The sequence below is a fragment of the Fundulus heteroclitus genome, chromosome 15, assembly GCF_011125445.2.
Source record: "Fundulus heteroclitus isolate FHET01 chromosome 15, MU-UCD_Fhet_4.1, whole genome shotgun sequence".
Classification (NCBI taxonomy): Eukaryota; Metazoa; Chordata; class Actinopteri; order Cyprinodontiformes; family Fundulidae; genus Fundulus; species Fundulus heteroclitus.
The window spans coordinates 10,976,195-11,003,838 of NC_046375.1; the positions used below are offsets into that span (position 1 = coordinate 10,976,195).

Genomic DNA, 27,644 nt, shown 5'->3' on the forward strand with positions numbered 1-27,644 from the left:
GCCCTGCGGTGCTGCCGAGGGGCCCCGGCAGCCATCTTTCAGGCATGCGTCCAACACCTTGGTAGACAAGATGGTCTTTGAAGGGGGTGGGAAAGAAATGCTCGGGGCGCCAAAGGTTCAAAAAAAGTAAAAAGAAATGAGCAAGAAAGAGGTTTTATTTAGGGATGGCGACGGCTCCGGCGAGACGAGCAAAATTGTTTGCAGAACAAGCTCAAAACACGAGTACAGCAACTCTGAGGCAATAAAGGATTTATTTTAAAAGGCACTTGTGATTATTGAAATCCAAAATGTTGAGCATACATCTATCAGATGAGTAAAAAAACATTTTTTAACACCATTCCAGCTTTTTGAAAGTCATGTTTTTTTAAGTCCTTTAACCTTGAACAACAGATTCAATTAAATTCATTCACAACTTGTGTAACAGAGGCTAGATTTTAAAAAACAAACACAGAGGTCACCTCAGCCAGTGGAGGCAATATAAAAAGGGTCTGGGAACCCATGTCTGCTTGATTTTGGACCATAAGATGACATAAATAAACAAAGCTTAACAATAAAAAAAACACATCACAAAATGAGTATTAGAATAAAAAAAAATAAGTCAGAAATGATTAAAGCTGACATTTGTTATTCTCTTTAAATGATTTCACACATATACCGGTAGTGAACGCCACAATTATCACAGGTTTGTGGTCGTTCACCAGCAGCGTAGTGATTAAATGTGTTTTAGCACCATCATCAAGACATTTGAGTGGATTTCTCCTCCATAAAAAAAAGGAATAAAAATGAATATTAAAAAAATGAAACAGACTGACACCAACACTTAATACTTTGAAACCTCAGACAGAGACATAAAAACGTATATAGTGATGTGAAATGTGGCATGGCTGGAGATCGTTGGCATATCACATAAAAGTGCAAACAGAGCATTAACCTAAAGCTTAAAATACATTAGTTCTCAGAACATGTTGCTTTAACTTAAATGAATGATTCTGGGATCTCCAGTTGGATTCAACGCTCCTGAAACCACAAAACTAGTTATGCAACATACGCCTGCAGGATTGCCTCACTAAGCTGAGAGTTGCTCACGTTGGTTGTCTGTGTAACGGCTTGGATCCTGAGGTATTTTGGTCTGCATGTGCTCCAGTATCAAAAACGAGACGCATTAGAGGACAAGGCTGCTAACGTGAGGCCACTTTAACAGCTGCGGGGAGTGTTGGCCTTTTGAGGAAAAGTAAATCATCACAGTGTGTCAGACGTACGGTCGAGTGTCATGGATCCTGAGAACCAACCTAGGACCATAAAGAAGAGAGAAAATATTTTTAAGGAGCACGCCGGGATGGAAGATACCTAAACTTGGAGTTTAATGCAATGAACCAGGCAAAAGATGCCTTGCTAAAATACTAACTTCACCTCAAGTTTTTCCACATCTTTGCCAGGATACAACCTGCATTTTAAACGGATCTGCAAGCTAGTAACGCAACGTGGCACACTGTTGTTAAACGAAAGGAAAGTGAACGAGCTTTCAAAGTGGTTTAGGCATCTAAATCTGAAAAGTGTGGCAGGACGTTTACCTGACAACACAAGACAATTTTAAAGGGTGTTAATACTTTGGCACGGCACTGCGTGTAATAAAAGCTTTTGAACGGCAACTAGGGCTGAACGATTTTGGAAAATAATCTAATTGCGATTTTTTTTCTTAATATTGCGATTTAATTGCAATTTTTTCCCCCAGATTAATTTATCATGTCTTTTTTAACATATACAAACAACAAATCAATTTGTTTCCTCGCTGTGCGGATTAGTTGCTAAAAGACCCACAGCATCTAAACTCTGTGCAGAAATGATTGCGTTCTGCCTACAATATATTTCAAACCAAAATTGCAATTTGGACTTTTCTCTGCATTAACCACAAGCAACAAAAATGGCCTCTAAATAAAGATGTTTGTAAACAAAGACTATTTAAAACAAGAACTTTTAATATTTCTATTGATCAGAATATTGTTCAAGAGAACAGCTTTTAGTTGATTTGGACATCAATCCTTGTTGAACATAAAGTGCAGCCAACAAGCAAGTCTATGTATTAAACTGATTGACCTGTACTTAATGCTATGTATGAGTATATAAACTTTAAAACAAGAAATAAATTAGATTATCTCACTGCTGCAACTGTCTTCCCTTCCATGTTGAGGCAAACCCACTTTAAACATTTTACCGACACCTAAAGGACGCGTCTGATTCACTAGTTGTTACATAGCCAAAAATTGCAGACCTCTGTGATTTGGAAATTGCGTTTTTTAAAATCGCGATTATATTAAAAATGCGACTAATTGCAACTGCTTAAAGATCATTAAGCTACAGCGGTACCTTGAGGCTGCTCAGAAGAGGCCGGTGATCTCCTCCGTTACCGGATCGAGGTCAATGTCGTAGAAACAGGGCCGGGTGGGCAGGCCGGGCATGGTGCTCATCTGTAAAAAAAACAGCAACATCACAGGTGCTTAGGTCAGTTTAAAACAACGTTATACTTCATTTATAAAGATACAACTAGATGGGTTTTTATTTCCGCTCCAGACTGAATATATTTAGTTTTACAGCATCTTTAAAACGCATTATAACACACGCCTAAACCAGGCAGGAACCACTGAAGCAAGACAAGGAGGAGAAGCAGCTGCTTCTGATCTTCAGCAGGCTTTGTTTGTCGGCAACCCTCATAAATATGTTAGTGGCTTTAATATTAAAGAAGAAGAAAAGGTTACAATATATAGAATAATATCAACCAAAGCCACACATTAGACTATTCAGCACAACACAGCTGTTTGAAACCTAAAGACAACAAAACTCAGCATCAACATGAGATAATCAGAAGAGTGGGCTCAGCCCCCACAAGCCCAAAAACAATAATCTGGACTCATTTAGCTTCATGTCAACAGAGCAGAAAATGGCCGCCTTGTTCATATAGAGGACAATATGCCTCTAAGGTAGGAGGCAAAGTTAAAATGCAGTAATGAAGTTGTGCTAAAGACTACCACTAATATATAAACCTCTTTGGTCCTGAGTTTTGTCGAAAACAATCATTTTATCAGCTCAGAGAGAGAGAAATAGATAGAGGAGGACGATGTTAGATAATTATAGCTTAGTAAACTGGAAATCATTTAAAACATAATTTGAAAACATTGAATCAATAATGTAACATTTGAGACCAATACAGGGGTTAAAGTTTAGTTAGTTTAGTGAGTTTAGGTTGGAAAAATAATTAAGTGGATGTGTGCCGCTTGTAATAAGGAACAGGAGAAAAACAATGAAAATAATAGGAATAATTAATAATAAAATATTGTTTTAGCGATTATTTGTGAAACAATGAAGGAACGTAATAAACAGAGGAAAGTGATTAAAATGACTGTGTTGAAAGAAGAAAGTCTCAACGGAGCTTAAAACATGGTGAGTTTAAATCAAAAACGTCCAGCATAAAAGCTCAGACAGTAATATTTAGGCCTGTTTAAAAACAGCCTCCTCATCCACCTGTTGATCAAAACTGAAAACTAAATATTTAAAATGAGTAAATCAGTAAATTCCAGCATGGAAGCCATTCCTGAGAGCCACAGCTCTGCATCAGAGCGTGATGAACAGTGGTTTACTCTCAGGAACCATCAAAACGAGGACGTTTCTCTGCCTCAGTTAACACTGATTTTAGTGACCTTTTTAAGACCCTTACGATTAAAATTTAAGGCCTACATGATAAGCGAACATTACCGCTAATTTTATTTATCTAATAACTACTGTGTAACGTATTGAATAACCAAAGTTAATATCTTTTCCTAATTTTTAGGCTCGAACTCAGGTACTCTTGCATCTGGGTTAGATAACTTAAATTTTCACTGGACTTCAGCCACAGGTATTCCCCCCCCCCCCCCTCCAGAAAAGTAAATGCTTGTAAGTAGACTTGTGGAGAGGTGTGCTGTGTTGCGGAGCAGCAGCTGGCATCCAGATGTTCCTGGTGGCGTGTGTTTTACCCCTAACTGGTAATGACAACATGTTATAGCCAACAACTAAATTCCCTATTTTCAAGCCAGACCTTGTTAAATAATTGGCAGTGGGTCATGAAACATCATCATTTTGATTTTAATTCCTTAAACAAGCTGCAAAAGAGCAGATTTCTTTTCTTTTCCTAGTGTTTCCAGAAAAGGCTGAATGTTCTGGCCTTGCAGTTTCGTTGCTGGATAAAGAACAACTAAATCCCTCAGAACTAGATCGAACAAAACATTTTATTTTTTATATCCCTTTCTGCAGGTGTAGAAGCAGACTCCGAGGATGTTATCTTGTACTCTCTATTTCCTCTCCTCCATTTTTGTCACCATTTCTCCCTTTTAACGTTTGGGTTATCTTTTTCTCTTCCTCTCTTTCTCTTTTACCTTTCCTTTTCTGTGTCCATTGAAGTTGAAATACTCCCAAAATAATATCTAATAAAGTCTTTTGCACACATATCAATCACTATAGCGAAAGCAGTGATGCTCCACTTGTGAAATTAGATCTGTTGAGCTTTCTTTGGCATTAAGAAAATTATTCTTACAACTACACTGCCAGACATGACATGTAAAAAAAAAATAATAATAATAATTTATTTAAAAGACGTTTTCAAAAGGCATCAAATAGAGACAAAAAAAATGCAAGACATTTTACAGAAAGAAGGAATGGAGATTGCAGTGGACGCTATCTAATGAAATTAGTGACATCACCGGGAAGCCGATCATGTGAGTGGAGACTCACAAGATGCCAGCTTCACGTACTATAAGCAAATTAAGTAAACTGAGCACACACCGAGTCATCATTTGGTTAAAACCAGGCCAGCGCTTAGAAACATCAAAGACATTAGACAACCAAGTGACTCTTAAAACACTTTTCTTGTCTCCAAAGTCAGATCATCCAGTCCACAAGGAACGGCAAATCGTCTTTGCTCATTAGACAGACCGGGACATTCTTCGCATGCTTCCCCTTCGACTGACTTCGGGGCGGTTTTATGGGCCCATTAGTCGAAATGAGACAGGAGGAAGTGAGCAGAGCATTTCCTGCCTGAGGAAGTGCGGGGCTACGAATAAACCAAAAAGGGACAAAGCAGGGTGGACGTGTATATACAATCTGACACAGCGGATGTGGACTTCCAGCTCCTGCCCCCCCCCCGCTCGCTGGCTGCGTTTCAGCTATGCGAGATGCGTGTTCCTAAAAAGTCCACAAACAATAGTAAGATGAGTCAATTTACGAGTAAAACAACTCGGCTAAAGGAGCTTTGCCGTCATCCAAAAGTGACGAAAGAGTCTGCAGTGACGAGAACGTGACGCCTAATAAAATAAAACGAGTCTCCATCCCAACAGATGTTGGTCTGTGTTCGAGGTTCAGGTAAAAACAATACCACAACATAGACGCACACTTATGGTCATTTTTGTGTACGTTTTCCAGCATTCACACATTATTTTCAAAACTTTATTGTAAATATTTCCATCTGACTCAATCAAGCTTTCTTTTGAGCGAGGGAGGCAAAACATAAGAACCATGTGTCAGTAAGCTAGACAACAAGCTTGTATGAAACAGTGTCACTGCTTTTAAATTGTTTTTATTGTTTTATATTTGTGCATATGTATTAATTGGTTTTATTTTTGTAACCAGGTTGTAGTTTTTTTTGCAGATTTCTGCCCAGGTCCCCCTTGAAAATGAGATCCAGATCTCAACGGGGTTTACCTGGTTAAATAAAGGAAATAAATAAAAAATAAAAAATAAATAAATAAAAAAGCTGACTGGCATCTCCCAGGAAAATAAAAAATAAAAAAATAAAAATCATTGTTCAATACCTTATTCAAACTTTGGTACCTTGATAGCAGTAACTAACCTAAACCTTTACATAGGGCTGGGCAATATATCAAGTCCTTTTTTTTTAAACAGCTATAAGATGAGACTATATTGTTTACGTCAAGATGGTCTGTGTTGCGTTATAATTATAGGTTTATGTATCCCAGTAGGTTAATTTGCAGCCGTTTCTCTCATTTATCTACAGCTGTTGTTAAAAAGTTTACCTGTGAGACATTTTGGATAAAGCTTTGATTACTTTATGAAAAGAAAAACAAATTGACATAAATATTGTATATCGGCACACAGCCTAAAAATATCGAGATAATATATTTGCTCCATATCACCCAGCCCTACCTCTACATCATTATTCATCAAAAGATCCCAAGCTCCTTTCTGTGCTGCAATACAATTTGCACTACGCTTAGGATTTCTCTCATCACTCAATAAAATAAATATTTTAAAAATACGCATATAAAAGGAATCCTCATAATTTCATCATTAGAATAAGAAACTCTGATACTTCTCGATCCCCCCCGTCTTCTCTTTGTTTCTGCTTGCAGCTAAATGATGGCATCTAAAGATCAAACTGCTGTAAATGATGGTGATTGGACAATTATCACAATGCCAAACGTCTATGTCATGTTTTCCTCGCTAAATTGGTTTTGATCCCATGAAGCCAATGTATTGGATTGTACATTTCATGATTGGTACTTGAACGCATCGTCGCTGCCCGTCTCAGTGTTTGAAACATGGCAATACTCGCGATTAGCCTGAGTGAACAACAACATTATTTTTTTTTTTACACCTCATTCATTTGACGAGCTCAAGGGTAAATTATTTTATCTCGAACCAAATGTCTCCAAAATACAAGAAAATAAATGTTTTCTAGTTATAACAAATCATTTTTTACATTATCTTAAGAAAGCAGAGACGGTTGTTCTTGGCTTCCACATATTTCTGTTAGGGCTGGGCGATAAATCGATTTAATCGATTAATTCGAATTTACAATTCTTTAAGATTTCATTTTTGGAAAATCTGGATTTTATTTTGCCAATACACTCATTGGGTTTCCATGAAGAGAACAGCATGTGATGCTGAATATATGTTTAGGCAAATGTATTGTCAAAATATTGTTAAGTGGAAACTTTTTTTTAACCATAATACGAGGTACTTCATTTACTTATTATTATTTAACTTAGTTTAAAGTTCACAAGTGCAGTGAAGCCTGTTCTTAGCTCAATGTGTAATACCACTAGCAGCAAATGTTTTGTTATATTTTCATTGTTTATAATGGCACGGCTGCCATCTTGTTTTACAAGCATGTTTCACAGCTTGTTTTTAGTTGCACTTTGAATCCAGATCAACTCCCTGACGAAATGCTTGACATAAAAAGCAAGGTTTTAAAATTATTTCTTTAATTTCTTTTTATGAAACAAAAAGGAGGAGAAAAATCGATTAATCGGATTTGGTATGATAAAATCAGAGATTGATTTTTTAATCCATATCGCCCAGCCCTAATTTCTGTATACAGTACATAGAGAACATGCAGCATTCACTGTATTTACTCAGATGAAAAAGGTGTTGATGACAGACTGTAGTGTCACGACTAAACACATTGTTGCCCCTTCTCAATGTAGTATCAGTCGGCAAATTTAAATATCAAAAGCCGAGGGTTTTTTTTCGGTCTTCAAAGCAAACAAAAGATGAGCTGTTCGGCCAGTCCCCCCCCTTTCTCAAGCCCCCAGAACAAGTTGGCACTCGCAAAAACACATAACACGGCGTGGCTAAAGTTGGAAGCCCCGCTCTGCCAAATAAGTCCCTTCATTATTCGCAGACACAATGTGTCTTTGTGGGGGAAAACCCTGCAGCACACAGTGTAGCTGGATTTATGCCCCCCAGCAAACTTTCAGAGGAGTGTTGATGAACAACAGGATAGTTTCTGGAGAGGTGAACGGAGACTTTGAACTGAAATTTAATCGTATATATGATGCTAAACTCCAACCTTCCCGATATCCGCATCACTTTATACTGACTAAACCCAGCAGCCTTTAACAAATGAAGCTACGGTGTCACATCTGCTGTCATTCGCGGGTTTCTCTGTGATCTGGTAAAACCGTTTTGAGCATTCAGGCCCACCAGCTTTGGACACTTGTGGATGAAAGCAGCTATGAAGGGACACCAATACCAAAGAGGCTCATTGTTCTGGTTGCTACCGCTCCCTGACATATCTGAAGAATGACATCAGGCCAGTTCTTTACCCAGTAACCCCCCCCCCCCCCCCCACACACACACACACATCCTTCCCTTGCAGTGTAGACTAACCATCATTCCCTTAACAGCACCTGTTCCAGTCAGCTTGGACTTCAAATGCTTTTACTGTTTGGTGCTAAATTCAGCAAAGGTCTCGTTTCTGCTCGTTTCTAAGACTTTGAACGTTCCATCCACTGAAACAAAAGCCTTAAGAGCACAGTCGTTTAGACCTTTCTATTCCATTTCTGTGTTTTAGGCATTTCTGTTTGTTGTACGTTTTGTCAAAACATGACTGGCTCTGGATGTGAGCCGATTTCAAAGGACATGTTAAGACAGCAGTCTCCAGTCCCACATTCCTGCTCTTTATCAAATTTCTCACACAACTTCGCTAAAAGCTCCTTGAGAAAAAAATGACTGATGGCTACAATCTCAAACCTTTTGCGTAAAGCAGCTGACTCACTCATCTGATGCCAGTCGGCTGAGGAGTTCAGAGACTCCATCTGTGAGTAGGAAGTTGAAGTTCAGGCGTTGTCACGTTAGGAATGACCGATCTGAGACGGGTTTGGCTGAGAGCAGCTTTGTTTCAAAGCATGGTCAGTGTTTTACACCTCTGCCCTGGACTATCCAGACCGGACCCTAAGGGCACGCTGGTCAAACAGCCGAACGCCGCTTCCTTCCTGCCGGACCGGTCACTCACCAGCGAGGTGCCAGGCGCCGCGTTACGGCTCATAACGGGAACGCCACGGTCAGAAAAGGCTGATGACACGAGACGTTTCCATCACAAAGTTCAACACTTTCAAAGACAAACTTCCTTAAGCATCGTTTCCACCGACGCTGCTCTGTTTGGCCCGCCCAGCTCGGCTAAACCCCCACTCCCCCCATCTGCGACATTGATAATTTAATGAAATCTCTGAGAAATGGTAAGCAATAAAATAATAAATCAGTATAGAGAAGAGATAAAATGACCAATAATGTTTGTATAGGGATAAAATAATCCAGTATTATGAGAAAGACATTAATAGAGCAAATGATTTTTAATCGCAGTGAAATAATTTTTTAGGTTGGATTTGGAGCTGAGAGATCTCTGGTCAAAGGAGTGGGGACTTCACATCTGTGAGCTGCTTTCAGTCTGAAAGGCAGACGGCTGCTATGGTGGAGGGATGGACACTCTTCAGAGGCAAAACTTCGACATGCTTTCAGTGTAAAATGAGAGAAAGCCTCGTTAAATCTGCAGATCTGATACGGTGTACAGAAAGCTGAAGTGTCCTTTGTGTTTCCTCCTTCAGGGATGGTTCATGGTTTGGAAATAACTAAATTATATTCTTTGGTTTGACCCACTCTGTTCATGGTGGTCCTCAACGTTAATGTCGTCACCATTCAGTTTTTCTGGACCTTCAGAGAAAAACCTTCTCGTTTCAGGCGGAGCCGAGTGGTGCGCGGCCGAAATGAGGCGGTGGGACTGGGGCTTTAGTTCCTAAACCATTTAAATACTTATTATTTTTCAACTGTAAACAACAAGTTTGATGGAAGACAGATTTCCACAGCGGTCAGGCTTTAAATGTGAAACCTGCAAACGCCACGACCGGACGGATGCGTAGACAGATAAGTAGAAGGACAGAGAGAAGGAAGGCTATTTGGATGAATGGATGCATAGCCAGATGGACTGACATACACATAGATGGACGTATGAATAGATTAATAGCGATAGAAGGAAGGACGGGTGGATGAATAGACTGATTGATTTATGGACAGTAGGATTGATGGAATAATGAGGGATGAACAGATTAACAGAAAGAGAGACGGTCTCCAACCTTTGTTTGCTATACGCATTTCCGGTTTTTAGTATTCAAATCCTTCCTGCAGCCCACTTACCGCTCCCACCAGTGGGTAGATGAAGCCCGCTCCGATGCTAGCACGGACATCTCTGATTGGCAGAACAAACCCAGTGGGGGCGCCCTTCCTGTCAGGCATGTGGGACAGGGACAGATGGGTCTTGGCCATGCAGATGGGTAATGCTCCATAACCCTAAACACAAGCAGGGGAGAAAAAAAAGGGTTAAACAGGATGGCGAAAGAGAGGCTACATGATTCCTGTCACTTGGTGAGCCAGTTATTACAGCAGCGGTGAGCTCACTTGTTGATTATAGTAATCTATTTTGCTGCGGGCCTCTGGAGACAGCTCGATGTCCTCGGCTCCGTACACCCTCTGGGCTATCGTTCTGATCTTCTCCAGTATCGGCATCTGTGGGGAAAGGCCGCGCATCAGCGACAGGTGGATACGCACGGACGGAGACGTCAACGAGGGGAGGGAAAATTAGATTTAGTAAATGGAGCACACGTGGGGTATGGAGTTAAAGTCAAAACGAGTAAATAAAATCACTACTTTTGTAGGGGAGTACAGATTCAGAGTCGTTTTTAAAAATGCTGTGGGGAAAAATAAATAAGCGATGAGCTTTAATTGCTGGGCTATGAAAGGGGCGATGCCTCTAAAATAAACGTTCGCTTACTCGCCAACATGCAGAAATTAACTGAGCGATGCAACTGTAGGACTGAATAACACAGAAAGTGTTTGGTGTCGTTTATTACTGGATTTAAAGAGTTCACGGCTGTAGGCTTAGTACGGAAGATTTTAGCATAGTGGAAATGGGAAGACGCTTAAGGACAACCAGTGTGATAGCGCAAGTTAATTTAAGTCACAACTACTTAATCTGGCTAACTCAAAACTGCTGATTTTCTTCTTTTCTTCTTTTTTTTTTTACTTTAAACAGGCTTTGGTAAAAACAAATAAATCTAAATCATTAGGTGGAAAGGAAGGATCTAAAAGGATCAGGAGGAGTGAATGCTGCTTGTCAGGACTGGGTTCCCTTATATAGGAAATGTTTTGACCAATCTGTTTAATCTGACCCAATCTGTATACTCTGTTTGAATTTGACTTTGGAAAGTGCCTTGAGATGACATGTTTCATGAATTGGCGCAATATAAATAAAACTGAATTGAACTGAAAAGCAAGAGTAGACCAATATAACATGAAACTACTGCAGTGGGGATAGAACATGTCGGGTTACGTAGCATCTGTGCTGACCTCTGTATCATACAGGAAGTGGAAGTTTGTGGGTCTGCGGGCTGCCTCCTCCACAGCCCTGGCCAGCTCCACAGAGCCTCGCCCGCCCTGCGACCAGTGCTGACACGGCACAGCGTCAGAAGCGCCGCACTCTTTGGCCAGCCGGCACACCAGGTCAATCTCTGCCTGGGTGTCCGTCCTGAGAGAACCACAGGGGGGGGGGGGACATTAAACGTGGCAGGTCTGAGCACGTGGAATGAATTAAGCATAAGGACTGTTTTCGTAAACAACAGCAATACTATTAATTAACAGACTGATTACCTGAACACATTGAGGGCCACGACTACAGGGACCCCGAACAGGTGGGCAATCTGGATCTGCTTCTGAAGATTGCTACGGCATCCGCCTGCAACAAGGCTGAGGTTCTACAAGAGAAAGGCATGAACAACGCAGAGGGTTAAAAAAGATTATGCAACATTTTGGTTAAATAAATTACTTATGTGGTTACCGCAGCACCTTTAAAAACTGGAAAGCTAAGCTTAAAAGCTCTAGTACACAGGTGTCAAACTCAAGGCCCGCGGGCCGAATCCAGCCCGTCAAGGTAAATAATCCGGCCCTCAAGAGCCAAAAAAAAAGGCATCATGTCATAAAGTAGAGGCATATATCCTTTGTGTGTATAATGTGGCTAAATCTGTGCCTCCTATAAGTGTAACTCACCCCAATATCAACTTTTTTTGCAGATAAACTGTATAAACTGGGCCTAAGGTTGCTACTTTATGTTACTGTGCATGTTTTATACTTCTATGTGAACTAGAATGAAATTATGAAATGAAAAGTATCGTCTATACACGTGCAACCGGCCCTTTTAATGACTTCATGACGCCAAAGTGGCCCCATATAGAAATGAGTTTGACACCCCTGCTCTAGTACTTGTTCCCATTTTGAAACACTACTAACATGAACTTCAATGTATTTTATTGGGATTTTGTATGACGAAACAACACAAAGTAATATATGACTGCAGGGGGGAGGAAAACAGAAGGTTCACATTTCCTTACAATTAAAAATCTTCTGAGTGTGGCATGAATTTCTATTTAACTCCCTTTTATTCTAAAGAGCAATCTCAGTACAAACAGAAACGTGTTGTAAGCATTTCAGAGGTTTGTTAGAGAACTTGAGTAAAACATGTGAAAGAAGGTCCTCTGGTCAGATAAGGCTGAAACTGAACTATTTAAGAAAAATGTAAAAATGTAAACATTTTATTTATCTAGAGGGGCAAAGCTGCTAAAAACGTATGCCGCTGGAATAGCAGCAAAGTGTGTTTTGAGAAAATGCTGACTCAGGGCGGCTGAATACAACAGCAGGCCACACTTTTCAGATTTTCATTCATAAAAGGAGTAAAAAACATGTTTTATCTCGTTCCACTTCTTAACTATAAACTACTTTGTGTTGGTCTATCCCATATTTTACCAATAAAATATGCTGTGACATGAAAACATCTGAAAAATCAAAAAGGGTATGAATACTTTTGTAAGGCACTAAACACTTTTTTTCCTGTACCTATTGTTGTTGTTATTGTACAACCCCCAGGATAACATTTCCTATAACACTGAGCATTTAGGCAAGCTGGCCCAGTTGTAAATGGGAAAGTAATCTGGAAAGAGATAATTTGGACTCTCGCACAGGAAATCTGCGATTTCAGTGGAAGTCAAGCTCAAATGCAGCCATTTCCTGTTAAAACAATTTAGCTGAGTAGTCAAAACAAATTCTGAAGAAATTATTTTTTCGACACTGAAATTGTTTGCGGTTATAAACCATCACTTTTCCATTTATTTGGGTATATTAATATTTATTTGACCATACTAGATCTGGTGATGGACACTAAAAGAAGTCGAAGTATCCCACTATGTACCATCATCACTAAAATTGTCGCTACTCCAACCCAGAATATTGTTGGGCCAACATAAACGCTGACTCCTTTGTGTGAGCGAGTCTGTTTCTCTGAGTCCCTGCAGACTTTAATAACCAAGTCCACAAAAGTCCGACAAACGTTATTTTCTTTTTTTATTTCCCCGGCTCTTTTTCTCTGTACTCCTGGTTTTTATTACAGGCGTCATAATCAACTTACGCTGTGTGATTATTTACACAGCTGAATCGGCCTCAGAGTCCAGGGATTCTGGCCAGGTACGAGTAAACAGACGCGCACACACACGGCACACACACACAAACACGAGCCCGCCTCCCCTCAGCTGCGGCTCGCATGCCAGGAAACCACAAACTAATGTTCTGTCGGAGACGATAATCAAATAACCATGTTCATGCTTATCTACGCTTACAGGTGGAGCTCCGACTGCGGCTGGAAAATAAAGCCGGAGCAGTGGAGCACGTTGGAAACCTCTCGTTTCTTAAAATTGCATCAAATGCGGCGTCCTGTTCCACGTGGCCCTTCTTAATTAGCTTTAATTTGATCGTTACATTGCAGACCCTTGACTAAATATGATTAAAACATGCCAGGTTATCCGTTTCAATTTGACGGGAAGCCACGCGTGTCATCTTCTCCGGGCTATTGTCGGTTTTTTGCTCGTTTATGTTGCCGACGCCCAGTCGGAAATATTTTAAGCTCGTACCTCGTCAATGTACTCTTTGGGAAGAGGCGCACCAGCCGACACCTAAAACACAAGCAGGACAGGCAATTAGAAACAGAACAAATATCATTTTACTTGTGTTATCGTTGTGCGATTGCATTAATAGAAGTCACTTTTTTTTGTTTTAAAACAGCCATTATCTGATTGCGGCTCTTAAATTCATAACAGTTAAATGCTCAAGCCTGATCTGCCAACGTACAAAATGTGGATTGAAAAAAGTCTGGGAAATCTATCATATGGAACACATAACTTATTGCCTGAGGCTTCAAAAAGACATATTTGTTAATAGGTGGAAACCTGCCATGACCATACTAATGCAGTAAATTTACATTTATTTATTGTTTATTTTCTTTTTTTTTCTTTTATTATATAGTATGCGTCTTCTTTATCTTTATCTATTATTTTTTATTCTCCCTTCCAATTATTATTTTATTTTTATTCCATTCTTTTATCTCCATTTGCGCTGCTTACTTATTTACTAACTATACTTGTTTGTAAGTTACACATGTTTAACCATGTGACCTACTTTACTTGTAAGTTTACTAGTATAATGTAAATACATACACTTTAATTATACATTAAAGTATAATGTAAGTGAAGAATGGCAGACTGAAGGTGGGCTTGTATGTATATGTCTGTATAAGTTGCAAAAATTTAAATAACTGCCTATTATACAAGACCTTCAATATAAAGAATCAGATGGAAGATGATACTATGAAACTCTAAGGCTATTACTTTAACTAAATAAGGCAAATTGTTTTAAAAACTAATCGATTTAAGCAGACAGATATGCTGATCGTGTTTGCACCGGGGACGCTGCAGCGTGCAAATGTGAGTGACTCCAGTATTCACGTTGGGGGAAAATATGCAGAATTTAAGTTTACTAAATAAGGATTTGAAAAGATAAACAAAATCCATGAAGGTTTGTCAAGGCAAACGCACACACAAAAAAACAAAAACAAAAAAAAAACGTACATTTGGGCCCCCTCCATGCATCTTCAGCGCTCGAACAGTTGCGACCAACACCACGGCGTTGGGCCTCAAACCGGACGCTCGACATTTGATATTGAAGAATTTCTCCATCCCGATGTCTGCTCCAAACCCGGCTTCAGTCACTGGAGGAAGACGTGTGTGGATTAGACGGCAGCATGAGGCAAATAACAAGGACACTAGCATGGTTTCAGGTGTTTGCGCTGAATTAAAGCTGCAGCTGCTGAACTGAGCAAAAGGAAGATGAAGGTGGATTCTGGTACGGCTGCTGATTGATTATGTCACCGTCATCCATCAATGTTCCACCTCATCACTTTACTGTTAATACATGACCAAAGTTGACCTTCATGAAAATAAACAGCAACAAACGGAGCGGATCAAGTGGTCAGCAGGAGTGCTGAACATCAGAGGGGAGCGTTTTCTGTCTGAGACGTAGTAGTGCTCTGAGTAATGGGTTCAGTCTAAGTGCTCTCTGACACAGAGGGCCTCTGATAAGGACAGCGCCGAACAAGGGCCTCTTGAAAAAGCTCCAAACAAAGCAAGACAACCGCACGGAGTCCCGGCTTTGTTAAGACGGGGTTTCCTCTTACGAGCCGTTTGTGAGCGTGTGCATTGAGTGATTAACGCCGGACTTGGATGGTGACGTCAGGGGAGCTTTGAGCTGCACGTCGAGTTTTGATGGAGAGCAGTCGGTTTAGCCCCAGAAGGCAAAAACTACCCTTCATGTTTCTGACGGCAAGCTGCAAAATGTTACCCTTATAATAATAATAAAAATAATAATAATAATAATAGAACTTTATTAATCTCACAATGGAGAAATTCACCTCTGCATCTTAACCCATCCCCTTGGGGAGCAGTGGGCTGCCACTGTGCGGCGCCTGGGGGTTAAGGGTCTTGCTCAGGGACCCAGAATGGCAATTTGTGGGAGTTGAACTCAGAACCTCTGGGACCGAAGCTCTGTGCTCTAACCACTAGGCCACCACTCCCCCATATCAAAAGATCCTACAGTTTACCTGAAAAATGACAGGCTTATCAGTCCTTAATGATCATTTAAAATTTTTATATTTTTTTATATTTTAGTATTTTTACTAAAAGTACTAAAGTTTTCTATGTATTTATTGTTTCTGCTAAAGTCTTTCTAGTTTCAAGATCCATTATCAGACAAGTTTAAAACAACAGAGACTTAAAATTTACTACTAGTATAGTAACAAACATAGAAATAAAATAAGACTACTTAAAAAAATTTAACAGATCTGGTTTATTCTAAATTAAACATTGTAGGGTCAAATTAGAATTTGAAGCTTTATTCTATGAGATGATTCAGAGGTTTACTTTACCAATTAAGTTAAATGCAAGAAAGAACATGAAAAGTGTCTCTTCTCAGACCTTTCCCTCAGGTTTTTCCTAATGGTTTGCTAAGCACCCCCACAAAATAACCTGTGATCTTGTTAGGTTTAAGTTAATGAGACGAGTAGACGCTCACGAAGCTGCAGGTATCACAGATAACGGAGGGCCGTTGAAAGGGTGTGATCCTGTGCCGTTTCTGGATCAGACGGGTAAAAACAGCCCAGAACATGATGGTTACACCCCACTGGGTGTGAGGGAAAATTCATCAGGAACTTTAACATTATAGATATTTACAGAAACGTTTCTATCACAACACCTGGAAGAGATTCAGATTTGGGCAAGCGAGGACTATTTTCTTTCTCCCAACGTAGAAACAAGAAGAACTAACACATCTGAGGGGTAAGAAAAACAATGAAACCAGGCTGATATGAGCAGACTGCTGCCAGAGTGCAATGTTAGCATGATTATTAGCACATTAAAGCTTGGCCTATAAATATCTTAACAGCTTGGTATAGAAAATAAATGTACCTACAGTGTTATTAACAAAATTTGAAACTAGAAGACAAAACAGCAACTGCAACACATTTAACAACAACTGCAACAACTAAGCTAAGCAGACTTCACAGGACACAATATGGAAAATTTCCTGCTTTTTGTGACAACCCTGAAAAGTGCAGAGAACAAAGGGGAAGGAGGTCGTTGCTGCTGGGATATTGCAGAGAATAAAAGCTCAAATTTCAGGAGGTGGAATCAAAACCAAAGGCGATAACAACACTGACAGCCCTGCTACAGAGTGAGCTACATTAACGATTGTCTGTACAGGTTTTTCAAAATAAAACACGCCATTAACGTTTAACATGGCTTACTATGAGTTAGAACTGATCTGTTCCTGGAGTAAAACCTCTAATAAACAAGTTTTCCCCCCATCACTGCGGTAAGCACTTCATTTACAGAGAGATAGATATAAATATACATACTGAAAACCGAACAAACATGGAAGAGATGAATGAATAATTGTGCCATAAAAAAACAACCACATGTTTACAAAAAGCCAATGTCTTTTAATAATAATAAAAAAAATCTGTTTGTCTAAATATCTAAAATCAAAACAGTTTTTTAAAAATGCTTTAGAAAGACTTCTGAACGTGGGAAATATTCCTGTAAGTAGAAGCCAAGTCTTATATGTAGTTAGTAATCCAGACAGCTAATGATATAGGAATCATCCACATCTGGTGTGTGGGATTGCCAGATCTCCCCCCCCCCCCTCCACCCCCACATCCCCACAGAGAGCAGCGGTTCTTCCCTTTAATCCCAGATTCCTCAGTGCGCCACAATAACAAGAAGCATGATGAAGCATGACCAGGAGTAATTTCATTATGATCCCCTCAAACATCGGAGGTCACAAAGGGTTCAACTACTTCCTATGGGGGAATTAAACTGAACTGAAAGTACACCACCCACAATATAAGCAGAAAAAAAAAAAGGCGTGCGAGTCAGCACTGGTTGGGCATAACAGAGTTTCTCTCTGTGGTCAAACAACTCCATTTTAATCTTCTTAAAAATGTTTAAAAACAGTTTAAACACTGACACCAAAAATTACATTTATCGTGTCCCAGTAAAAAACCACAAAAAAAAAAAACTTCATAATGGCATATTTCTGAATCACAAAAATCTACATCTGAGCCAGAAATATGAGAAGATAAGCAAGAAATAAAGAAATCACCTGTAAAGTTCATTGTCAAGAGAAAAATGCAGCTTTACATCTATAGAGTTAGCTACAGTCCCAGACAATCTTTTTTTTTTTTTTTTTTTTTTTTTTTACTTTTTACTTTGCAAAGGAGTGCACAGCAGACAGAGCGGGTTTAAACTCTGGAACGTTGCATGATTTCCCAAGACAGATATCCTCACTTCTGATGTTGCCAAAACATTTTATGGCCGTTAGGCACAGTCACAATTTAAGCCTTTTAGCTTTGACCTCCCCATCATTACGTTTGACGCTTTTAATGCAGCAGTGTTTTCCCTTTGGAGACATATCTCCCGATAAGACAAAGGCATCATAATTAAAGGTTAGTAATGTGTGAGAAAAATAATTTTGTTTTTGTTTATTGAGCCAGTATTTAATAGAGGTGGTACAATAACTTGTTCAAATATAATGGTGTGCTTCTGTTTTTACTCAAGCATATTGTAAAAAAAAATTTGCCCTTTTGATACAGGAGAACATTTAGGTTTCTAAGAACATGGTCGCTTATCGATTGACGAGATCAATCGACTCTAGATTAACTGATTAATCGATAACTTGCATCCTAATCTTCCTGCTGCCAAAACGCATCCAGTGTTTCTTTTACAAGCAAAGCCATTGTGTGCAATCCTCAACATCAGATTCTGCTGACCGGCGTATTTCTGAATGAAACGGACCATGGAGGCTTAGAAAGGCCAGACGCACACTCACGCCGTTACTGCAGACATCTGATGCATTAAAGGCTCTCTAGGTTGACATGAAGTATAACAACTTTAGCCTCGGGTTCCATGTTGACGCTTTTCAGCTGATGGCCAAAGTGTGACGAAGGCGGTCGGTTTACAGACTGAAACCCGATCATAGAGGGGCTTTAGACAACCGCACGCATTGTCCGTAGAATCGTCTTTGTTGGCTGATAACTCCTGGGGAGCACAACAATGGTCTTGTATTTCCTTTCTTTGTATACATGCGAGAGGCCCCAGTCTGCAGTGTTGTTGTGAGTATTTTAGGCTAATGAATGTCAGAACAATCCTCCAAAGTCTTCCTTGTGAACAAAAGTCAACCTTTCCAATAATGGGTTTTGCGAAGCTCAGACTTTCACTGGGATTACAACCAAAATTTAAACCTACCTGATGGTAAGTTTAAAAAAAAAAGTATTTTTTCAATTTTATCCTCCCACACTCTACTGCACTAAGAAAACTGGAACCCAGCATTTTTTTTTAATAAAGCCTAATTTATTATTTTAGAAGATGCAGCGGGCTGTTCAACCAGATTATATATTTTGATTATTTGAAAAGATAATTTAATTTATATGCACTAAGCAGACTTTCCTGGCTAATACAGGCTTCCGGTTTTGATGTCTGACCTGCTAATAGGGATTTTTACAAATTCCTCTTTGTAAAATCAGGACTACAAACAAACAAATAGGCAAAAATAAAAGAACCCCCCCCCCCAACCCCAACAAATTAAAACAACAAAAAAACACTGCAGGTACTTAGAAAGAGGATGTAGGTCTAAATCCAATAGTGCATCAAGGAATAAGAAGACAACCCTCAGTTCTGCATTAAAGTATAATTCCCCAAACCTGATCTAATCTTTTATTTAACTTAACACACTGCTGCATGATGCAAACTTTAAGAAATCTTCAATGTTTTCAATGAATATGCAAAAAAAAAAACTAAAACAAAGAAATTATATATATAAAAAAATATATATATACATTTATGCAGAAAAATGTTACAATGACGAGGCCAGCCAACTTTAATGTAATGTACCGGTGTTGCCCACTAACATTTCAATACGAATAGTGGAAATTAAAAAAATAATGACTGCTTTACTACCGGTTGAAGAAGCCATTTTCAAGCCCGCATGGAATGCAAAATCATCTTTTGTTCCCTCTTTTATTCATTTTTGCTCAATTAGCTTAACAGGGTGAGGTGATTTGGTACTCTTAGTGGAGTTTAAAAAAAAAAATAAAAAAAAAGGGGCAGCTGCCTGGGGAGTAAAAACAGGGGAGGCCAAGTTCCTGACATATCTGAGAGTCAGGTAACAAACATAAGGATAGGGGGGGGGGGGGGGGGGGGGATTAGGACGGACAGATGGAAAACAATTGGAGTGGAGAGAAGCTGAGGCGTTAAACAAACAAGCTTCTTGCATCTCAGCTACAACTTTAGAAATTAACTTCTTTGCTTACACAGCAGGTGACAGTCTGCATAACTGGTGCACATATTGTTTTATGAACGATTTTAAGACTGAAACCACAGGTCCAGCTCTTAGAAATTAAGCTTAGACTAATACCTGTGCGTATACCAAATACACCTGGAAAACTCAACAGGCTCAGGCATTCCAGTCATAGCCTGTGTCAAAGCAAACGAAGACAAAAAGAGCACCAGGATAGATACGGACAGATAAAATGTTAAATAATCAAGTGAGCTTTGACATTGAAGGGATTAGTGTGGTTTACTCTAAAGCATTCTTGGGCCTCTTAAGATTATTAACTTGCTTCCTTCCTCTCTGCGGGTTTTTTTTTTGCTTCCTGCTTTTGCACAATGTTTTGGTCAGAGAAGACCAGAGGAGCGGACTCCAGTGGTCCATCAGAGCCAGGTGGAACGGAGGCAGGAGCAAAAAGCGAAAATGGACCAAAGCCAAAACGCTGCAACAGCTGAAGTCCGTCGCCGCAGTAAATCTAAAATCAACATGCCTTCCCACCAGCTGCGGTTTGAAAGCAACGCTCATCTGGCACCCTAAAGGCTGTGTGTGTGTGTGCGTGTGTGTGCGTGACCCCGGCCTTACCCACGTAGCCGTCCCGTCCGACCAACTTCAAAGCCAGCTTGTCTGCCAGCACCGAGGAGTTGCCATGGGCGATGTTGGCGAAGGGCCCAGCGTGGACAAACACCGGGGTACCCTGCGACAATTAGAGGGGCACACAAACATAAGGCAGTTTAGAAAGGAGCGCACCCCGAGCACTTCTCCAGGCACGGCCTGAATACCAACAAACGGCGGCCTCTCTTTGCAAAAAACAGCTTTCAGTCGGGCTTGGAGACGAACGCCGAAGTCCGAACGCGCTTTGGCCGGCGGTCTAAACGCCGCAGACGAGTTAAGAGGTGCTTGACAGGCACGTCAACCTGAGCCCGGCTCCTTGCCTCCCAGTGTTGACGCAGATTAGTCCCTGAAGGCTGGAAACACAAACACGCGCTGAAGGAGCGCGTTAAGAGCCCGCTCCTTCGTCTGCCAGTCAGACTTCTTCAGCTTTCTTTACGGCAACAAACGAAAAGCCCGAATCAGAAATGAACAGGACTTCTGCTCGGTTGGCATCTAAGCATGTTCCCTGAATCAAAGGACACCAAAGTCTTAAAAGTTTTCAAAACGGCAAAACTTTTATTTCAAATTTTATCCGAGTCCATCTGCAGTGCTGCCTGTTAGCTACTTGTTGCTGCACACTGCCAGTCAGCTGGCTGAAAGAGAGCTACTACATCACATACAGGAGCAGTTTGGCTCTTTGGAAGCACGATCAAGCCCAAGAGGTAGGAATAAAACGCTTTATTTATTTTTACTTCTAGTAATTATTGTGACAGGGCCAATTAGTCTTTACAGATAAAGTTTATATATTGTCATAATTATATTGACCCCTTTAAAAAAAAAAAAAAAAATAATAAAAAAAAAATCAGTGAAAATTAAAAGCATAATGACAACAATGAGTAAAAAGGAGGAAAGTGTTTAAAACAAAGCTACAAAACGTTTATGGGCAAGAATGCGTTCCTGGTTGCTAATTAAAGAAAACTAAATAAAAACTGTCCGTTTTGAATAAAAGAAGTTACATCAAGTCATGCATTTCTTTTATGCATTAATACCAAAATAATATGAGACCATGGCTCTTCTTGTTATGGTCACCATACTGTGAGTCTCAAGCTGTTTTCAGAGGTTATTATGGACCAACATTGCAATAGAAAATAGGGAACAAAGGTGCAATTAAAAAAAAAAGACCAAAACAAAATTTCGCTTTGAAAACATAAAAAGTGGTCCTTCGCCCCAAATATGTTGCAACAGGAAAAAGCTGGAATCGAACCCTCAACCTTTCTGGTTGCTGAGCCACAGGGACTTTTCAGGCAGACCTCTTAAGACACCGTAATCAATTCAACCAAAGATAAACACATGGATGAGTTTGTTGAGATCCTGCTGAGACATTAGTCCGTTAATGTTCTTCAGCCAATAGCAGGCCGACCTCTTCATTGTCTTTATGCGCCTCTGAAGGTTCAGGTCCGAGTCCATCACTACCCCCAGATTTCGGGCCTGATCAGCGGTTTTCTCGCTGTAACAACTGAAGCTGCTTGTAAACTCTTGATTGCTCCCCCTCTGCGCAGTTATTGTAAACTATAAAGTAACTCTTTAAAAAGCCCAGAATAACTTAAACAGGTCCTCCGGTTTATAGCTGGCTTTTGCAAAAAAATGCATGACAGAAAACAATTGCTATTCTTCGACAACAACAAAAAATCCAAGTCTCTAAAACGACGACAGCTTGGGTGACTAAAAAAAAAAAAAAATAAACCCTGAAGGCCAGCTGACCCATTGTTGCACTGAATGTGGATTCCTTGAAAGAGAGGAAAAAGGAAGGATGGGACGGCCTCATATGATTTTCTAAGGCTTTGTTTGCATACCTCTGCGCTGCCTGCATAAACAGTCTTTCCCTCAGAGGAGTTAATCATCTGTAAAACAAGTCTCTGGGAAAAGCTGCCAACTGTCTTTTGTGCGGTTGAGAATGTTGCATGAATCGGATCCGCGTTTACGGCGAGAGGGAACAAAGCGCACACTTCCAGGGACATAAAACACGCTCGCTGTTCTCCATTCATTAAAACGCCGTGTTTTCAAACTTATTCCTGTCCGTGTGCGTGTCCAAACCCTGAACTTCTACTCTTTCCGCCTCTTTCAGGAGACGCGTCGGCAAAGCGATGAAAGCCCAGAGCGTTACGTTCCCAATAGTTCGAAGAGGGTAAGGAAGGCCGGGAAGGAAGACGGACATAACAGGAACGTTGAGATCACGTCGATGTTTCCTCGTTTTGAACGAATTGTGCTGTGAACCAGCTGCAAAATATTGCACAAGCTTTAACGTTTTGAAATGAAACGGCTCCAAGACTCGAGAGGGTCAAATTATGCTACGGCCCACGGTCTCTCTCCATCCCTCCCCCCTTCAGGAAAGATGCCTGGGGTTGTTTTGTGAAACCCCGTAGAGAGAGAGGATGTTTGGGAAAAACTCACAGAATGACTGAGGTTTGCCAAACAGACACGTACACAGGGAGTAGGTAAAAGAAAAGAAAAAAAACACGGCAAAAATAGAACTAAAAATAAGAAAATGCTTGAAATGAAAGTATTTTTCCTTGATTTGAGCAAGTAAATAGGACTATTTGCCATTTTGCACTTAAAATAGGAACAATTCATCTCCGTCGTCTTATTTCAAGTGCAGTCTGGCTAATTATCTCATTTTAGGGGGGGAAATAATACTCGTTCTATTCTCAAATAATCTTATTTACCTGCTTAAATCAAGGGCAAATACATTAATTTCAAGAAAATTTGACTTATTTTTAGTTCTCTTTTTGCAGTGAAGGCCCTTCTCCTTGTGCTCCGTCTTTCTTAAGCCCGGTTCCGTCTGGATCGACACAGACGAGCGCGCTGCGGCCAAAAGACCCGGGCTTTTAGATGCCAGCTCGCTTCTCATGAGCGAACCGCTGTTTACAACCAGCACAAGTCAAAAGGGCGGGAGGGGGAACCACCGGTCAAACTCAATGGAAAGTTCTCACGTAGCTCTGAGGTCCGGCCGGTCCCGATACCAGCGCCCCCTGACCAGAATCACAGGAAACCCACGCAGGAAACGGCTTCACGCAGCAGGGCCGCGCCGCTTCCTCCAAAAACAAAAAAGCTTAGAGTAACAAAATCTCTGCTACATACAAACCATCACCCTCCCCAAATGAGTACCGCTCAGAACGTGTGACAAGCTTTGTTTATTTTCTCCACTCCGTAGATGCAATCGAGTTTCTTGTTCAACATAAAACAAATGAAAAATGTCAAGTTTACCACAAAAAGAAAAAAAGAAACAAAAAAAAAAAACTGACTGACGCATGACTGCTAGCACGATATCTCAGACTTTTAAATCGGGCCGAGCAGAAAAATAAATAGATAAAACACTGTGCTGCATTTTGTTTGTCTGCATCAAAAGCTCTAACAAGGGCGTAAATGTAATGTTTGTCAGCTGACGCAGGTTGCTTTGTCATAATATCATAATATTCTTTTTAATTTCAGTCGGCTCGAGAAATAGTTTTCCCTTCTCTAAGGTTGGAAACTTTAGTTATGCGTCACGCATGCAGATACGTACAGTCGTGTGCAAAAATTAGGACATATTTGCACAAACAATCTTAAAACTTTTTAATCAGAATACATCTTTTTTTCCCCTCATTAAAAACCTCATTTTAAACCCAATAGGTTTGCCCTGTTAGAAGTTAACGTGTAGAAGAAGTGCAGACATTGAAAGTGATGTCTGAGGCCTTCGGAGAGAAAATTGCTGCAGCTCAAAAGTCTGGTGAGGAAAATCCTTCATCTTCAGAGTGGAGCGCAAGATGCGGAAAGAAAAAAGTTCCAAAAAAAAACCTCAGATTTCGTCACCGGACCTTGTTGATGTGGAAGTGCACGCCTTGACATCAGAAAGAGGTTAAACAGGTTTAACTTTGATGCAAGGTGTGCGAGGAGGAAACCGCTGCTTCATGAAAACATAAAGGCCACCAGAGAGGACATGTTTGGCATTCCAGGAAACTCAGAGCGGCTGTGAAGCATAGAGCTAGGATTATTATGGTCTGGGGATGCTTTCTGCTGGCCTCCCCCTCACAGAACCCCCGCCATGAAATCTCTGGATCAGACGGTAACCCGACAGAAACGTGGGACCGTCCCTGTAACGGGACAATTACTCAAAGCGTAGCAGTAAATCCACCGAGCACGGGCTGAGAATTAAGAAACAGAAAGTCCTGGCCTGGGTCAAGCGAGAGAAGTTAACATCAGTCGTTAGAGCGTAGGGCGTCCCAACGTTTTCCTCATCTAGAAAACAGATCTCTGTTGTTAACTTAAAGTTATTTGTTGTTTACCTTCATATTTTCTTTAGAAAACTGAATATTTGATGGGGTGTCCCATTTCTTTCAAATGGCTGTCATTTATTCATAGCCTACATTTATATCCACAGTACATGGCTATGCCATACTACATTACATATAAGATGTACATTAACCTACCGTTTCATGGAATTTTATGGAAAAAAGTGCAGCATTGAGATGTTCAGAATTATATCAATTCATTTCACTTACTTTCATCTTTGATTAAGCTAGTTTTTGACTTTGACTCTGTAAAGTCCCTAAATATAGCGACAAAGTCGCTGAGTTGGCAACACTGCGTGAATGTAACCTATTGGACGCACGTAGGCCTAAACTGTAGCCTACCAACTAACGAAGAAGAGAGAACGTACTTTTGCAAATTAAAAGTCTGCGGAATCAACATAATTTTAAAAGATCGTGTGATAGTAAAATAATGACACGAGTCGTCATCCGTGTGAACTTTCAACCCCACAAAAAAATTCAAGGACTTTCAAAGACAAGGTGTTTTTTGGCTGTTTTCAAGAACTTTCAAGGGCCTTGAACTTATTTTTTCAGATTCACAAACTTTCAAGGATTTCAAGGACCCGTGGGAACCCTGTGTATGAACAAAGTGTAGAAAATAGGCGAAAGGCTCTGATTATTTTAATTATATAAAGTGATAAACAGTTCAGATGTGCACACATTTTAGGTATGGAGTTGTGAGTGGTACACACAGCTTGTAAAGGTTTGTGCAGGACTCCACTGGTATTTCTAACAGGTCAAAGTTGGCGACGACATTCAGATTCAAGTTGGGACTCAGGCTGGGCCAACTTGAATAAACAAATTTATCACATTAAAGGTTACTTCAAACCTAAAGCTTCGATGAGTGTTAAAAGTTAACATCTTGTGTTTAATTATACATTCACAAGACGGAGTACAATAGATAATAAGCATCTAAGTGAGGTTTAATGTTTCTCTCACCTCGAGGGTCTGCATCAGTGTGGGCTTGATAGCGTCTTTCATTAGCACCGCCAGCGCACCACTTACACCCTGTTACACAAGAAAGAAAGAAAAATGAGGCTGTTGGAAACAAAGACATGTTGACTAATAGCAGGCAACATAGGACAAATGCAAATATAGCTCAAATAAAAACAAGGAATGGTAAAATAGTTGTCTAACAAGAAGATGAAATGGCTTTTAGAGCATTAAAACGCCTTTCGTTATCTTTATAGTCCTGTACTGTAGCTCTCAAACAGCGTGTGGGAAACTGAAAGCAGACAATCCAAGAAGCAGGAAGACTCTGCTTAACATCCTAATCGCGAGGTACAACTGAACTGCACATGTTGTTATGAATTAGCGGGGGTGGAGAGGGTTTTAAGCCATTTGTGTGTCTGGCCAAAAAAAAGAAAAATGTCTTAACTGAAGGTCTGGTGGACAATTGCAGGGAGGAAGAATAACACAATCAAATTACAGGCTTTCTGTAAAACATGTTAGAAACCACGAACTCTAATGAACAGTTATCAGTCTGAAAACAGAACAATGCAAAACGGTATCATTTTTAAAACAACTCTCATTACAAGTAGCGTGCTGTACATGTGGGAAAAAAAGTGCAATAAAAAAATCTTATTGATCTTAGTTTATCTGTAAATTCACTGATACGAGGCTCCAATTGTTTCTCAAGTTGGAGTTTATTGTAGCTCTCGGTGAAATCTGTTTAGGTTGAATTTCAAACAACATTGGTTGACCTTTACAACAAAAATTTATATTAGTCATGTTTCTATCAAACCACTTTTCAGGACTATCTCAGAATCAGAAATACTTTAATAATCCCAGAGGGAAATTACAGTTCCAGTACAACCATCCATGGTTTCCATAGGGCGCTGCCTTTATCTAAGAAGTAGTCTATGATTTAGCCAATATGTGGTTCACCAATAAAAAAACAACAAAAAAAAAAAAAACAGAAAAACATGTTTATAGAGACAATCGCTCTAAAGTAATGCTACTTTTTAGCATTACAGGGCTGCACTGCACTTTGCTTTATCAAACATATTCATTTCTTCTTTTATAATTTTGTTAAAACAGCAGCTAAATATAAATGTTCTTTTAAATGACAACATTTTGTAAACCAGCTTTGCAAAGAAATGCCTTCAGAGTAAAAACCCACCAGGTCCTCAGCTGTGACAGGTTGTCCAGAGCGACTGGTTCCCACCACCATGCGGGCCAGTCTGCTCTTCATGTCCTCCAGGCTGTCTGCGAGGGCCAGGATCGCCATGATCTCGCTGGCCACCGCAATGTCAAAACCAGTCTAAAAAGTTAAAAGAAAATAGAAGAATGACGTTGCATTCTTGCCAAGCGGAGCACAATAATTCTGTAAAAATGAATAAGTTAAAGGAGCTGTAAGTGATACTGACACCTTGTGGCTCAAATCGGTACAACAGCTTGCCAATCGCAACAAGCTAATGTTCTGTTTTTAAACGGCGTGTCAGTGTTAAGAAGTTTCTGGTCTGCTTCTCTTACTGGCTTCCATGTTTCCAGGGTGCTGCTCTTTTACCAAGATAAAAAAACTAAATGCCGTACTCTGTGTTGGGAAATCTCATGTGATTGGCTCAGGAACCAGGAAGTAAACACAGGCTACACTCTGACCTTAAATAGTTCCAGGCCGTACCTCTAGGTTTG

General features: G+C 40.1%; 1 protein-coding gene across 1 annotated transcript in view; it reads right to left on the minus strand.

Annotated features, from left to right (window-relative positions):
• Positions 1-232: 232 nt before the first annotated feature.
• Positions 233-27,644, minus strand: part of mthfd1l (methylenetetrahydrofolate dehydrogenase (NADP+ dependent) 1 like) — a 42,909-nt gene continuing 15,497 nt past the window's right edge. Inside the window, exons 18-28 of the mRNA XM_036147371.1 lie at positions 27,133-27,273; positions 25,950-26,018; positions 20,656-20,767; positions 14,766-14,905; positions 13,773-13,814; positions 11,467-11,570; positions 11,167-11,344; positions 10,219-10,326; positions 9,958-10,110; positions 2,365-2,465; positions 233-1,289 (exon numbers count right to left, since the gene is read on the minus strand). Coding sequence (XP_036003264.1) covers positions 2,376-2,465; positions 9,958-10,110; positions 10,219-10,326; positions 11,167-11,344; positions 11,467-11,570; positions 13,773-13,814; positions 14,766-14,905; positions 20,656-20,767; positions 25,950-26,018; positions 27,133-27,273 — 1,137 coding nt within the window. The 3' untranslated portion in view covers positions 233-1,289; positions 2,365-2,375. The remainder of the gene's footprint in view (positions 1,290-2,364; positions 2,466-9,957; positions 10,111-10,218; positions 10,327-11,166; positions 11,345-11,466; positions 11,571-13,772; positions 13,815-14,765; positions 14,906-20,655; positions 20,768-25,949; positions 26,019-27,132; positions 27,274-27,644) is intronic.